Consider the following 16,805-nt stretch of genomic DNA (forward strand, 5'->3'; position numbering starts at 1 on the left):
CCATATGTTGGTTCATGGCCACTTCTACTGCCACAATGAGGCCACGCTCAGGTTGGAGGAGCAACACCTCATATTCCATCTCTAACCTGATGGCATGGACATCAATTTCTCTAATTTTGGTAATGTCTCCCCCTCCCCCTTCTCTCATTTATTATTCCCCATTCTGGTTCCTCCCTCACACCTTCTCTTTTTCTCATCTGCCCATCACTTCCCTCTGGTTCCCTTCCTCCTTCCCTTTCACCCATGCTCCACTTTCCTTTCAGATTCCTTCTTCCTTAGTCCTTTTCCCTATTCCACCTATCACCACCCACCTTTTCACCTCTTTGCCCCTCCCCGGTCACACCTTGCTAGCTAGTCCTCCTCCTCCTCTCTCCACCTTATTTTGGATCTGCCCCCTTCCTTTCCAGTCTGAAACACTGACGTTTTATTCCCCTCCATAGACGCTGCTTGACCTGCTGAGCTCCCCCAGCATTTTGTGTGTATTACTCTGGATTTCTGGCATCTGGAGAATCTCTGTGCCTTACTTGTTGAGCCTGATCGCGTACTCCTTCAGTGCGAACACATTGTCAGCAAACACGATGATCTTATCGTTCCTCCGCTCGTGGAAGCGAATCAGGAACTGACAAGCTCTGAACTTGTTGGGATTCATCACATACAGCAGCATCCGCTTTTTCGTCTTGATGGCAACGTACTCTCGGTAAAATTCTGGCGACATCGGGCACCAGACCTGCATGACAAACCAGGGATTACCAAGGCATTTGAGCATCTTTCCCTGGAAGCAAGATGCATTGAAGGCAAGCAGCATGTCATAGAGAGTAAGCAAATGTGGCGTTTACTGGTGCTGGGAGAGAACCTTACCAAGGCATTAGCCAGGGATTGAGCTTAAGAGCCACAGCACAATGTTGCAGCTCAGAAAACCCTGGTGAGACCACACTCAAGAGTATAGTGTTCAGTTTTGATCACGTCATTCTTAAATATTATTTAAAATCTTAAAATTGGAAAGATGTGGAAGCTTTAGTGAGAGTGCAGAGGAGATCTGCCAGGATGCTGCCTGGATGAGAAACCATGTCTTAAGAGGATCGGTTGAGCAAGTTGGAGCTTCTTCTTTGAAACTAAGGAGGATGAGAGGTGGCGTGACAGAGGTGTATAACAGGCATAGAGAGAGTGGATAGCCAGAGACTTTTACTCAGTGTGTAAACAGCAAATATGAGAGGGCATTATTTTAAGGTGATGAGAGGAAAGTATAACATAGAGGGTGGTGGGTGTGTGCAATGCACTGCCAAGGATGGAGCTGGGAGAGGCAGATACATTAGGGACATTCAAGAGACCCTTAGACAGGGACGTGGATGGAACAGAAATGGAAGGCTGTGCAGATATCCCCCGTGTAAGACTCACCTCGGCACACTGCACCTTGGCGATGTATCCACTATTCTGAAGCTCCATCCAATTCGCCTCAAATAGCTTGGGCCCAATGAGGAAGTTGAGGTCCACAATCTTGTCATCTTCCCGGACCAGGGTGGCTGTCAGCCCCAGCTTGCAATGTGCCTGGACAATGGTGAGGACACGGCGGAACATCTTCGCTGGACAGAACACAGGACTGGGTCACTGCCGCTGACACAACCAAGTACACGTTTCACAATGCTAAAGAATCGGACCACACAGAGTCAACAAGGAGCATTGTGTTGGTGACACCATATTTTAGGTACAGAATACAGTTGCCTCTACAATGTGACCAAACACCATCAGAAGCTTCCTGGTTAGATGCAGAGCAAATCTTCACAGGCACTATTAAGCCTGCATCTGTATTAATCCCCTTTACCAACACCGGGTCCACAGGCAACTGTGTCTTGCCGATTCAAACAGAAGACACAGAACAGCAACAGGTCCTTTCAGGCCGATAAGACCACTCGGCCCATTTACACCCACGTGATCAATTAACAAACTAAACAAACTAACCTGTACATCTTTGAAATATGGGAGGAAACCCGAGCACCCAGAGGAAACCCATGCAGTCACAGGGAGAACATACAAACTCCTTACAGATAGTGGCAGGAATTGGACACAGGTTGCTGGCACTGTAACAGTGTTATGCTAGCCGCTACACTACCTTCCCGCCCTACACTGTCTGACCAAACAACATCAGGTACTTCCTGCTTAGATACAGATCAACTTACAGGCATCTAGTAATACAGCACTACCAAACACTCAGCTGTACCTGCAAACCTGATTCACAGTGACTCAATCAAATGCTTATGGAGACAATTCTTAAGTGATGAGAGTCTCCGCTTGAAAGCACCCGCCACCAAGTTCAGGAATACTTTCTCCCTACTATTGAAAGGTCCCTTATACATAAGATAGACTCTAGACCTCATCAACTACCTTACTTTTGCCTGCACAGCACTTTCTCGATAACTGTAACACTATTCTGCATTATTACTGTTTTACCTTCTTATACCCCCCAATGGACTGTGTAATGATCTGATCTGTATGAAGAGTATAAATGCAAAGTATTTCACTGTAGCTTCGTACAAGCGACAGCAATAAACCAATACCAATTCTACACTGTCATGCATTATTTTACTTTATTTGGAGATACAGCAGGGAATAGGCCCTTCCTCCCTTTGACTGTGCTGCCAGCAACCCACCTATGTAACCTTAGCCTAATCACAGTGCAGTTTACAATAACCAATTAACCTAGTAACCAGTATGTCTTTGGACTGGGGAAGGAAACCAGAGCACCCAGAGAAAACTCACGAGTTCCATGGGGAAGACTTACAAACTCCTTACAGAGGACATGATGACTGAACTCTGAACTCCATCGCCCCAAGCTGTAATGCCCATGGCAATCAAGTCTTTCTCTGTTACTCAACTGAGTGTCTAACATTGACATACAATGCCCATGACTGTGTGGAGTCATATGCCATCAGTGATAACACAACTGTTCCCAAAATCTGAGATGGTGAGCAGGAGGCGTACAGGAGTGAGACAGATCAGCTGGTTGAGTGGTGTCGCAACAACGACCTTGCACTCAACGTCAGTAAGACCAGAGAACTTATTGTGGACTTCAGGAAGGGAAAGTTGGGAGAATACGCACCTGAAGGAATCAGCAGTGGAAAGGGTGAGCAGCTTCCAAATTCCTGGATGTCAACATCTCTGAACATCTATCATGGGCTCAACATGTTAATGCAGTTACCAAGAGTGCATGCCAGTGGCTGCAATTCACCATGAGTTTGAGGTGATTTGGTAAGTGACCAAAGACTCTAGCAAATTTTTACAGATGTACCATGGAGAGGATTCTGAATGGTTGCATCACCACCTGATATGGAGATGCCATTGCACAGGATTGGATAAAGCTGTAGAGGATTGTAAACTCAGTCATGGGCACTGCCTTCTCATCACTGAGGTCATCTTCAAACGATGATGCCATCATTAAGGCCCCACACCATCCAGGACATGCCCTCTTCTCATAAATACTATTATTAGGGAGGAGGTACAGGAGCCTGCAGACGCACACAACATTTAAGGGAACAGCTTCTTCCCCTCCACCATCAGATTTATCAACAGTCCATGAACCTGTGAACGTTAACCATTTTTGCTCTCTTTTTGCCTTACTGATTTTTTAATACATTGTAATTTGCTTTGGTGAGGCAAAATGTGGAATATTGTCAGCAGTTCTGGTCACCTACTTACAGGAACGATATCAATACGAGTGAAAACAGTACAGAGAAAATTTACCAGAACTTGAGGACCTCAGCTACAGGGAAAGGTTGAACAGATCAGGACTTTATGGCCTGGAGCATAGAATGAAGGAGATTGGATAGAAGTATACAAAAATTATGAGGGGTATGGATAGGGTACATGCAAGCAGGCTTTTTCCACTGAGGTTGGGTGAAACTAGAACTGAAGGTCATAGTTTTAAGGGAGAAAGGTGAAATATTTAAGGAGTGAATGTGCGAATGTGGAACAAGATGCCAGCGGAAGTGATGGATGTGGGTTCCAATGCAACAAATTTCAGGAGATACATCAGTGCTGATAAACCTGATTCTGATTCAGTGCCATTTGATTTCAAGACATAGGAGAATTAGGCCACTCAGCTCATCAAGTCTGCTCCATCATTCTACCATGGCTGATTTATTACCCCTCTCAACACCATTCACCAGCCTTCTCCCTGTAAGTTTTGACCTCCATGCTAATCAAGAACCTATCAACCTCTGCTTTAAATATACATAATGACTTGGCCTCCACAGCCATCTCTGGCAATCAGTTCCATAGATTCAACACCCTCTGGCTAAGGAAATTTCTCATCTCTGTTCTAAAGGAATGTCCTTCTATTCCAAGGCTGTGCCCTCTCCCCCACTACAGGAAACATCTCTCCATGTCCACTCTATCTAGGCTTTTCAGTATTTGAGTATCATCAGCTTGCCTTTGGCAGGGGCTGGTCTGTCAGGCATAGCAGTGAGCATTACCAGGAATGGTGTGCACCTCATCGAGCAGCATCAGCCCCCATTCCTGGCTCTTTAGCCATTCCATCACCCTCTCGGCCTCCCATGAACGCTTGGTCGTGTGCCCCAGCATTGAGTAGGTGCTGATGGCGATAGAGCAGCCTATTGGTTTATCTTTGGCGTCCGAAGTGAATCGGCAGATCTGGCTATCATCGATGGTTGACCACATCTTGAACTGCGACTTCCACTGCTCGACAGACACGGCCGACGTACACAACACCAGACATCGCTTCCGCACAGTGCAGGCAGCTGTCACACCCACCAAGGACTTGCCAGCACCTGGAGAAACCAAACCCAACAACAAGGAGAAAGCTTCCATTATCCACGTGCATATCTAACCCTCCTAAATGTCCTGGGCTGTCCTGCAGCTGACCTCTCCCCTGTTGAGGGAGGATGCCCCCAACCAGCTTAGAGAAAGCAAGTCCCCAGGGTTGGACGGGTTGACTGTGGAAGGCCACTTGCTTTATGAGCACCCAGTAAGGGGGGTGGGGGTGCAGGTCTCTCAGGTCAAGATGGCCATTCGAGGGTCCAGGCAGTGGGAGCCGACTATCTGCCCCTCTTCCAGGGCTACATTTGTGCCCGGGTGTCTTTGGAGAGGGAACACGTGATCATTATGGGTACAGTGGGGTATTTCTGTGAACAGTGCCCCCCCCCAGGAATTGAGTGTATTATAGATAGTAATAACTATTTTTATTTGAAATCACTAAGTGTTTAGTAATACCTAACTTTTGTATTTCTTCTGTATTTGAAAAAAAGATTTGTATGTTTTTAAAAAAAGGGCAGTACTGAGGAGGTCAGCACTGGAGGTTTACACTGTGGAGGGACAGTAAAGAGGGAGTTTCACACTGTGGGAACGGTGGTATAGTGGGAGAGTAATACTGTGGCAGAGGAACTGAGGGTGGGGCATTCCAGATAAGTGCTCTACAGTGGACTCCTGACTGCAGTCTTGTAACGCACATAAGATTGAGCATTAAAGTATGGAATTCTCATCACATCTAACTGCAGACACCTACCGCAGGGAAGGACAATAACTCCCGACCTGGCCCGGCCATTCCCAAACATCTTCCGGAGGCTCTTTTCCTGGTAGGGCCGCAGCACAGCAGTGGGTTTCAGGTCAATGTTAACATCAGGGTTGACTGTATCGTTCCTGAAATCATACTCCGCCAACAAAGGGTACTCCATCTGAATGCAACGTTTCTGCAGCTCCTCGATCATTTCCTGCGGGAGGCAATCCATCAACACCACCGCACTGTTCCTCTTTAATAATATTTATATTGTAATTTATAGTTATTTCCTTTGGGATCAATAAAGTATCTGTCTATTTTCGTAAACACTATGAGGGGTATAGATAGGATAAGTGTAAACAGGCTTTTTCCACTGAGGTTGGGTGAGACTAAAACTACAGATCATGGGTGAAAGGTGAACTGTTTTAAGGGAACTTGAGGGGGAATTCTCACTCAAAAGGTGGTGAGAGTTTGGAATGAACTGGTAGTGGAATATTTAAGAGAAATTCTTCAACATATAAGAGAAGTTTGGATAAGTACAGGGATGGGGGGGCATGAAGGGCTATGGTCTGGGTGCAAGTCAATGGGACTAGGCAGATTAATAGTTTGGCACACACTAGATGGGCCAAATAGCCTGTTTCTGTGACAGTAAGAGATTCAGCAAATGCTGGAAATCCAGAGCAACACACACAAAATGCTGGAGAAACTCAGCAGGTTAGGCAGCATCTATAGCGAAGGAAAAACAGCTGACTTTTTTGGACTTCATCAGGATATTCTTATGTCTTGTACTGTACTGCTGCCACAAAACAACAAATTTCACGACATATAGACATACAGTGCCTATAAAAAGTTTCCATGTTTTATTGTTTTACAACATTGAATCACAGTGGATTTAATTTGGCTTTTTTGACACTGATCCACAGAAAAAGACTCTTTCGTGTCAAAGGGAAAACAGATCTCTACAAAGTAATCTAAATTAATTACAAATATAAAATACAAAAGAATTGATTGCATAAGTATTCATACCCCCTCCTTGATATGACACACCAAATCATCACTGGTTTCAGAAGGCACATAATGGAGATCTGATTTTGCAGACCTGTGTGTAATCAAAGTGTTTCAATTGATTGTAGCAAAAATACACAGGTAGCTGGAAGGTCCAACTGCTGGTGAGTCAGTATCCTGGCAAAAACTTCACCATGCAAACAAAAGAACACTCCAAGCAACTCTGCAAAAAAGGTTATTGAAAAGCACATCAGGAGATGGATACAAGAAAAGTTCCAAGTCACTGAATGTCCCTTGGAGTACAGTTAAGTCAATCAGCAAGAAATAGAAAGAATATGGCACAACTGTATATCTGCATAGAGCAAGCTGTCCTCAAAAACTGAGTGACTGTGCACAAAAGGGACTGGTGAGGGAGGCCACCAAGAGACCCCTTTATTGATCCCAAAGGAAATAACTATAAATTACAATATAAATATTATTAAATAAAGTATCTGTCTATTTTCGTAAACACTATGAGGGGTATAGATAGGATGAGTGTAAACAGGCTTTTTCCACTGAGGTTGGGTGAGACTAAAACTACAGATCATGGGTGAAAGGTGTTTTCTTGCACCTCTGATGCATTCCACTGTATCGCCGTGTTTTTGTGCACCTTTCATACTTTCCCTATATCGCCGTGTTTTCGCGCATCTCTCATGGCTTCCCCGATCTCGCCATGTTTTCATGCACATCTCATACAGTCCCCTATATCACTGTGTTTTTGCGCACCTCCCATAGCATCCCCTATATCGCTGTGCCTTCGCGCACTTCTCATAACTTCTCCTATATCGCTGTATTTTTGCACTCCTCTCATACAACTGTTGTTGTATGCACAGTCTCTCCCATCTCAGCCACTGAACTGTTTTAAGGGGGAATTCTCACTCAAAAGGTGGTGATTCAATGTTGTAAAACAAAAAAACATGAAAACATCCAAGAAGTTGAATATTTTTGATAGGCACTGCATAATCTCTGGATTAGACAGCATGTTTTATATGGACAGGCTGAGCAAACTAGGGCTTTTCTCTTTGGAGAGAAGGAAGATGAGAGGTGACTTGATAAAGGTGTACAAAATGCCAAGAAGCATCGATCAAGTGGAGCGCCAGAAATGATAGGGATATTTAACAGACTTTTAGATAGGCACATGGATGACAGAAAAATGTAGGGCTATGTGGGAGGAAAGCGTTGGATTGATCATAGAGTAGATTACATCATGGATCAAAGGATCTGTACTATTCTAAGTTTGTAGACCTCTCAGCTTCTAAAGTTCTCAGTTAAATTTTAAGTCACAAACTGTAATTGTGAAACATGGTGGTGAAACCCTCAGCACTCTGAGCTCCGAAGTGTCTCCCAAACCGCTGGATTTATGAGTGGAAATGGTCACCTGCTTGACTTCGAAGGAGACAGTGTGAAGCTCCTCCTCCTCTTCCTCCTCCTTGTCCATCTGCTGGTAGAAATCAAACAGGTCTGTGGGGACATCGGCCTTAAGGGGCGCAGGCTCCCCACCCCGCGATGTTGATGCCGCTCCATTACTCTGTGAGGATTTGGGCATCTGTGGAAAGACGACCATTTGTGACCTAGCCATGGAATAAACTCCAGAACACTGAATCGTGACCAATACACACAAATTGCCGGAGGAAAACAGTCAAGAAGATCACCAGAATCTTCCCCCTACCACTTGTGATATTTACCAGGAGCACTGTAGACAAAGGACCCGAAGCATTGTTGAGGATCCCTACCACCAATCCCACAACCTCTTTGACCCACTACCAGCAGGAAGGAGGTAGAGTCTTCAAGGCTAGTCCTGCCAGCTCTTCCTTCAGACTGTGAGACTAATGAATACCCTGCCACTGCTTAAATCTCATCACTAGGACAGCGAGCTGTCTACTGTTCACTATACTGTTTATTTGTGCTGTGCACCACAGACATATTTGAATTCTATTGACTTATTTGTGGTAATAGTTTGTTTTATATGCTGTGGGTGATACGTGTTCTGTGGGTGCACTGTGGTCCGAAGGAAGATTGTTTCATTTGCTTGCATTCACAGTCAGATGACAATAAACTTGAACTTAGCAGGTCAGGCAGCATCTATGGAGGGGAATTGACTGGGAGATCAAGAGCCCATCTTCAGTGTACAACAGGTCCATTCAAGAAAGAGCCTGTTAACGGTGGGATATGAAATTGGAGTTGGTTTATTATTGTCACCTGCACCGAGATACAGTGAAAAGCTTGTCTTGCATATTGTTCATCCAGATCCAATCATTACACAGTGCATTGAGGTAGTACAAGGTAATGACAGGAAAAATAAAGACAAACAACAAATGTACAAAAAACAAATTAATACTGAGAACATGAGTTGTGGAATCAGTCCAGAGCTGTGGTGAGTGAAGATGTCCACACTGGTTCAGAAGCCCGAGTTGTGGAGTAATGACTGTTCCTGAAGCTGGTTGCCTGGGACCTACGGTTTCTATACCTCTAGCCTGATGGTAGCGAGACGAGAGCTTGGCCTGGACTGTGGGGGGTCCTTGATGATGGATGCTGCTTTCTTGTGGCAGTGGCCCTTGTAAATGTGCACCATGTTGGAGAGGGCTTTGCCTCTGATGGACTCAGCTTTATCCATCACTTTCTGTAGCCATTTCCGTTCCTGGACATTAGTGCTTCCATACTAGTCTGAGACGCAATCAGTCAGAATACTCACAACTGCTTATCTGTAGAAGTCTGTCAAGGTTTTAGGTGACAAGCAAATCTATGCAAACATCTGAAAAAATAGGGGTGCTGGTGTGCCTTCTTTGTGATGGCACTTTTGCACTGACCCCAAGACAGATCCTTTGATATTCTAATGCCAAGGAATTTAAAGCTCCTTCAGAGGCTCGTTTGCATGATGGACTGGGCTGTGTTTCCATCTCCAAGCTAAGGACACTGACTTACCAACATGGCAGATTTACTGGAGATGGTGCCCATGATGAGCTCGGTGTCATCCCCTTCAGTAGTCCGCAGACGGCACTGCTTTATGACCTTGTCTTGCAGCAGCTTCTGAATCACATCAGGGTGCGTGCTCTCCACAAAGTACCTGCAGGAACGGGAGTGCACTCAAATCACAGAACATCACCACAGTGTAGAGCAACAGACCAGCTGCCCCTCAGTCTGAAAGCTTGTGATGGTTTTGGAGAGATCCCAGGATGAAAGGATTAACACACAAGGAGCATTTGAAGGCTCTGGGCCTGTACTTACTGAAGTTTGGAATAATGGTGGACTCTCAATGAATCCTATTGAATACTGAAGAGTCTAGATAGAGGGGAAAGGATGTTTCCTATAGTGAGACAGTCTATGCCAAGAGAGCACAGAGGGATATCCCTTTAGAATAGAGATGAGGAGGAATTTCTATAGCCAGAGGATGGTGGAGCTGTGGAATTCATTGCCACAGACGGTTGCGGAGGCCAAATCACCGGGTATATTTAAAGTGCAGGTTGAAATGTTCTTGATTAGTAAGGGCATCAAAGGTTACAGGGACAAGGCAGGAGAATGAAGTTGATAGAGATAATGAATTAGCCATGATGGAATGGCAGAGCAGACTCAATGGGCCAAATGATCCAATACTGCTCTTAGGTCTTATGTCACCATGAACATAAGAGGTTGGAGCAGGAAGACACTGGGCAGCCTTGGACTTTATTCCTTGGGAGTCTAAAAGGGAAGTACTCTAATAGGGGTGAGCAGGTGTTTGCTTGGAATAATTCTTCCACAAAGGACAAGTAATGGGACGTCGCCTGGCAGTGCTCTCCACAAAGTACTTGCAGGACAGCAGTCAAAACACAGAATGTCACTGCTGCATAGCGCACCAACTCAGCAGTTCATTTAAGTCAAAGTTCAAAGTAAATTTATTATCAAACTATGTATATGTCACCAAATACTACTTTGAGAGTCATTTCTTAATAGGCATGCACAGTAGGACAAATACAATGTAACAGGGTCATATTCAAAGAATCACAGAGTCTTTGAAAGTGAGTCCATAGGCTGTGAAATCAGTTCAGAGTTGAGGTTACTCACACTGGTTCAGGCGCCTGCTGGTTGAAGGACCCCTCGCAACCAGGGCCATCAGAGATAGAGGAGTAGGGAGAAATTGAGAAGGTGGACTTTATTCCTTGGAATGTAGAAGGGTAATGTCTTATAGAGGTGTATAAAATCATGAGGGGCACAGATGCAGCGAATGGAGTCAGCCTTTTCCCCAAGGACTGGCCAATCAAGCATGAGAAGGTTTAAGGTGAGAGGGCAAATTTATGAGGAACTTGAATTGCTTTGTTAAGTGCTTTGGAATGACCCAAGATCCCAACTCCGAGTGTCTTCTGATTTCTTCAAAAATTAAGGTCACATTGACTAAACAATCAAAGAGAACACAAAGATCAGTTTCCCTACCTGTTATGCTTAAGGACCAACTTCAACTTCCCATAACTAACAGTGCAGAGCTGCAGAAACAAACACGATATTTAAACACATTTCACTTTAAGTTGAAGATAATTTAATTATTTTCCATTCAAGAAGGCAACATCCTTCAAAGATCCCCACCACCCAAGCCATACCATCACAGATGCTTGAAATTTCACACCACCAGGTTCAAGAACAGCTACATCCCCTCAACCATTCCATTCCTGAACCTTCCCGCATAACATTAATCGCTATGGTTTAGCAAGACTACGAACATATTGAAACAAAATGAACATTTCTGTTCTATTTGTGTGGCTTTGTGGAAAACTTGAGTTTTTACCCAAGGCAAGTGGGTTGGTCAGTTAATTGGCCATTGAGAGTGGCAGAACTGGGTTAACCGGAAGTGGAATTGGTTTATTGTTATCACATGCACTGAGGTATGGTGAAAAGCTTGTCTTCTATATTGCTTACACAGATCAAATCATTACACAGTGCATTGAGGTAGAACAATGCAGAATAAAGTGTTACAGTTACGGAGAAAGGGCAGACAATATGGTGCTAGATCATAATGAGGTAGATTGTGAGGTTAAGAGTACATTTTATGGCACTAAGGGCCATTCAATAGTCTTATAACAATAGGATTACACAGTATAGGCCCTTCAGCTCCCATGTTATGCCAACCTTTTAACCTGCCCTAAGATCAAACTCCTCCCTCCCACAGAACCCTCTATTTTTCTTTCATCCATATGCCCATCTGAAAGTCTCTTAAATGTCTGTATTGTCAAATGTACCATGATACAGTGAAAAGCTTATCTTGCACACTGTTAATACAAATCAAATCATTATATAGTGCATTGAGGTGGTACAAGGGAGTACAGCAACAATGCAGGGGGGAGGGGGAAGAAGAGCTGATGAGGGGAGAATAAAATAGGAAGGAGTGGGATTGGTGTGAAAATGGGTGCTTGATGGTTGACGCGGACTTGACGGGTTGAAGTGCCAATTTCAATGCTCTGCCTTTTAATAACATAATTACTTTATCGAATGCACAACTTTATGAGCGGCACAGTAGCACAGAAATTAGCGAAACGCTTTACAATGCCAGTGATCAGGGGTTCAATTCCCACCACTGTCCCTCAGCAATTTGTACGTTCTCCCCGTGACCGCGTGGGTGCTCCGGTGCCCTCCCACATTCTAGAAATGTATGGTTAAGGCTAGGGTTAGTCAGTTGTGGGCATGCTATGTTAGCTCTGGAAGCATGGCGACCTGCCAGCACATCCTCAGACCCTGATAGCCGTTGATGCAAATTACACATTTCCCTGTATGTTTCGATGTACGTGTGACAAGCAAAGTTAATTGTTTAATCTTTAAGTTCCCTTACACCACAAGGACAAGTCTTGAAAAACATTACCTTAATGAACTGCAAGATGCCATCGGGAATGGATGTCTTGCTCAATTTCTGCAGATACTCGATGATGTCAGTCGTCTGTAGCCCGACACTTACGGCCGCGTACAGGGAGTAGGCAGTCAGTTTGTACTCATGGGTGTGCGTTGGTCTGCAAACAGGCTCAGCAATGGCCACCAGGAAGTCCTGTGCGTACTTATATATCGGAGAGAAGGCTTCAAGGAAAATGTGTCCATCAGGAGCCTGTAGACATGAAATAAAACATTTCAGTAAGTTCAAAGTTTAAAAAAGCAGAAAATGTTCAGTAAAGCAGTAAGGTAAGCAAAATATGTAAATCAACATAGAAATGGATGGGGAATGATACGGCTAAGCAGGCATTTAGTCCAGTAGGGGATGTGGAAGTGTTAGAGAGGGTACAAAGGAGATTTACATGGATGCTGCCTGCATTAGAGTATGTCTTATGAGGAAAGGTTGAGCGAGCTCAGGCTTCTCCCTTTGGAGCAAAGAGGGATGAGAGGTAACTTGATAGACATCCTTGGACATGGCAAGGTTTCTTATAGTGAGGGTGTCTAGGCCCAGAAGGCAGAGGGCACATCCTCAAGGTACAAGGACATCCCTTTAGAACAGAGATGAGAAGGAATTTATGTAGCCAGAGGGTGGTAAATCTGTGGAAGATGGCTGTGAGGGCCAAGTCATTGAGTATACTTAGAGCAAAGGTTGATAGATTTTTCATTAGCCAGGGCATCATAGGTTACAGGGAGAAGGCAGGAAAATGGGGTTAGAGGCATAATAAATCAGCCATGACAGAAAGGTGGAGCAGATTCGATGGGCTGAATGGCCTCATTCTGCTCCTATGTCTTAGGGAAGCATTTCATTGTTTTGATGTTTTAATCTACATGTTACAAATACAACTAATCTTTAATTGTTAATCCCTTCAAACACACTGCTCCACCAGGAGTTCACAAAGAAAGAGCAACCTTCAAGATGTGAAAAGGTGTTACATTACCATGCTACCCTTAAGTCCATAACCACTTGAGCTTGGATACATTAGTCAGTCAATCTTTACCCTGTGCCATGACCTACCACCCAGAGAGGCCTAGAGGAGTGATCATCCTTCAGCGTCATCTGGGTCCTGTAGTCCTTGGCTCCATACTCATCCTCCTTAACCATAGCCTGTTCCACTTGCTTGCCAGCAGCAGAGGGAACTGCTTCCTCAGAGTCTGCTCCCATAGCCAGCTCTTCGTCCTCCTCCTCCTCATCGTCATTACGACGCTTCTTCGACTTCTTCTTGTCTGTGGAAATAATCGAACAAAATCGGTAATGGATTTACAACATGTGCATACTGTCACGAAATGCCTACCCTGCTAACTCAGTAAGATTCATCAGGATTGTTTAATGTCATTTCCAGTACACAGGTGTAAAGAAGAACAAAATCATTGTTACTCTGGATCTGATGCAGCACAAAAAAGACAATAAATAACACAATAATAATTATAAAAAACACAATCGCTATAAGCTTGCATACGTATAAGTGATGCTAGGTACAAGAGTGCCTGTACATAAGGTGACTGACAGGAAGCCCACTTTAACCCACAGATCATCCAACTTCACTAAGAACTGTGGCTCAGTGATTGTGTTATACAATCAGAGATTCAGAGACCTGGATCGTAGCTGAGATATTTAAATAGGATAGGTTGAGTATGCTAGAGTTTTTCTCTCTGGAGTGAAGGAGGATGAGAGGTAAATGGCTAATGCAAGGGGGCATAATTTTAAGGTGACTGGAGGAAAGTATAGGAGAGATGTTAAAGGTAAATTTCTTTACACAGTGTGGTGGGTGTGTGGAACACCCTGCCAGGGGTGATGGTAGAGGCAGATACATTAAGGGCATTTAAGAGACTCTTAGATAGGCACATGAATGAGAGAAAGTGGAGTGTTATGTGTAAGGGAAGAGTTAGATTGATCTTGGTGTAGGTTAAGAGGTCGGCATAACATCATGAGTTGAAGGGCCTGTACTGTTCTATGTTCAACTAAATAAATCTGGAATAGGAACCTAGAGTAACAAGCAATCTGCTGGAGGAACTCAGAGGACTGAGCAGTATCAGTGGGAAGATAGAAATTGTTAACGTTTTGGGTCGAAACACTGCATCAATGGATTAAATAAAACACTGGTATCAGTTAGAAGACCATAAGATATAGGACTAGAATTGGGCCATTCAGCCCATCAAATCTGCTGTCATTCCATCATGGCTGATTTACTTTCCTTTTCAACCCTGCTTGCTGCATTCTCCCCACAATCATTGACGCCATGATTAATTAAGAATCTATCCATCTCTGCTTTCAATATACTCAATGACATGGCCTTACAGCCATCTATGCCAATAAATTCCAGATTCACCACCCTCTGTTCCTAGATTGCCCCCCTGCAGGCAATATCCTATCAATATCCACGCCATTCAGTAGGTATCAATGAGATTCCCCACATTCTTCTTCCAGTGACCAACAAACGCACCACTAACGTTAACCCTTTCATTCCAGGATCGTTCTGGTAAATCTCCTCCAGACCCTCTCCAATGCCAGCACATCCTTTCTTAGATAAGGGCTCAAAACCCTTCACAATACTCCAAATGTAGACTGACCAATGCCTTATAAAACCTCAGCTTTACACCCTTGCTTTTATATCCTCGTCCTCTTGAAGTGAACGCAACATTGCATTACCTTCCTCAACCTGTAAATTAATCTTCAGGGATGAGGGGGCATTACTTGTTCCAAATACACCAACATCAGGACAGGGAAACGGAAAGGTTAGGGTCAGGCCCACGAAGGTTGGAGTAAGGGGCTTTCAGGGGAATGGGAAGGAGGATGGAGTTGGTCAGGGACCACGATGAGTCCCGGGTCAACACCCAAATCACTGGAGGAACTCTCGCGGACGGAAATGGGTAGTTGACGTCTCAGCTTGAGGCTCCGGGGTCGAAGGGGGCTTGGCCGAATTGTCCAACGTTTATTCTCATCCATAGATGCTGCCTGACCTGCTGCGCTCCTCCAGCATTTTGTGTGTGATGCTCAAGATTTCCAGCGCCTGCAGAATCTCTTGCGTTTATGATCTATGAAGGGAAACGGACAGTCGAGGTTTCGGGTCCAGCCCCAACTGAGACCGTGGGTTGGGCGGGGAACAGGCCGGGTGCTGGGCAGAGACTGGAGCCTGTGGTCGGGTACGCAGAGCAAAAACCCGGGGTGAGGCCCGGACCCTGAACCGTGGCTGGGGCTGTCTGTGAGCTCGGTGCTGTGCATACGCTAATGGGGGGCTATCGACGGAAACGGCGCTGGACCTCACCTCGCTCCCCCTTGTCCTTTTTGCCCATGGCGCCCGGCGACCGCAGCAAAGCCACCGAGCATGCGCGACGCTTCAGCGGCCGGGAGTTGAGGCAAACCCATCGAGCATGCTCAAATCTCTGCTGCCGGCAGCCGCTGTTATGTCTCTGAGCATGTGCAAAGCCGTCGGTTGCCGGTAGCCGCTACAACACCGCTGTCTTCGGCCGTGGGCTGCGCATATCATCGCGATACTAGATGGCGTAGCCGGGATCCTAGGCCAATGCCGCAGGTTCGGTACCGGACTCCGGCGTAGAATGAGTAGCTTTCTCCCTCTCCTGTTGGTGGTTTATTTGGCCGCTGTAAATTGTCCCTTGGGCATAGGTAGAATCTGGGGAGGGGATTGATGAGAATGTGCAGAGAATAAAATAGGATCAGTGTAAATGGGTGGTGGTTGATCTGGACGACTGGCTGGCCCGAAGGCTGTTATGTTCCAGATTCACGCAGCATTCCAGAGTTGAGCCTTCACCTGTCAAAGATTGAAAGCCGAACCCCCTTATCGTCATTAGAAAGTAAAGACGCTGGAGCACGTTCCCTATAATCGTATTTCATGGCATCTTTTCCCAGCTCCCATCGGGCAGGGGCTACAAAAACTTCAAGTCCCTCATCGCCGGGTCTAAGAACAACTACGCAAACACGAAAAAGTCTGCAGATGCTGGAGGAACTCAGCAGGCCAGGCAGCGTCTATAGAAAAGAGTTAACAGTCGATGTATCGGACCGAAACCCTTCATCAGGTCTGGAGAAACAAGAGGAGTCAGAGTAAGAAGGTGGGAGGAGAGGAAGAATTACAAGGTAGTAGGTGATAGGTGAAACCGGGAGAGGGGTGAAGCAAAGAGCTGGGAAGTTAGTTGATGACAGAGATAAAGGATTGATGAAAAGGGGCATCTGATCAGAGAGAGGGTAGAATACCATGGAGGAAAGGGAAGGGGGAGGAGCATCAGGGGGAGGTGAAGGGCAGGTAAGGAGGTAAACTGAGAGAGGGAAATGGGAATGATGAAAGGTGGGGGGGGTGGCTATTACCGGAATTTTGAGAAATCGATATTCATACCATCAGGTTGGGGCTACTCAGATGTG

The 16,805-nt window shown here is 45.2% G+C and overlaps 1 protein-coding gene across 1 annotated transcript in view; it reads right to left on the reverse strand.

The window, feature by feature from the left end:
- ercc3 (excision repair cross-complementation group 3) overlaps nucleotides 1-15,764 on the reverse strand; it is a 31,330-nt gene extending 15,566 nt beyond the window's left edge. The window contains exons 1-10 of the mRNA XM_063051439.1: nucleotides 15,697-15,764; nucleotides 13,449-13,657; nucleotides 12,372-12,608; nucleotides 10,955-11,004; nucleotides 9,473-9,614; nucleotides 7,929-8,096; nucleotides 5,516-5,720; nucleotides 4,467-4,781; nucleotides 1,396-1,580; nucleotides 525-727 (exon numbers count right to left, since the gene is read on the reverse strand). Of these exons, the coding sequence (XP_062907509.1) occupies nucleotides 525-727; nucleotides 1,396-1,580; nucleotides 4,467-4,781; nucleotides 5,516-5,720; nucleotides 7,929-8,096; nucleotides 9,473-9,614; nucleotides 10,955-11,004; nucleotides 12,372-12,608; nucleotides 13,449-13,657; nucleotides 15,697-15,724 (1,742 nt within the window). The 5' untranslated portion in view covers nucleotides 15,725-15,764. The remainder of the gene's footprint in view (nucleotides 1-524; nucleotides 728-1,395; nucleotides 1,581-4,466; nucleotides 4,782-5,515; nucleotides 5,721-7,928; nucleotides 8,097-9,472; nucleotides 9,615-10,954; nucleotides 11,005-12,371; nucleotides 12,609-13,448; nucleotides 13,658-15,696) is intronic.
- Between the last annotated feature and the right edge of the window lie 1,041 nt (nucleotides 15,765-16,805).

Source organism: Mobula hypostoma, chromosome 6, assembly GCF_963921235.1.
Source record: "Mobula hypostoma chromosome 6, sMobHyp1.1, whole genome shotgun sequence".
NCBI classification, from domain to species: Eukaryota; Metazoa; Chordata; class Chondrichthyes; order Myliobatiformes; family Myliobatidae; genus Mobula; species Mobula hypostoma.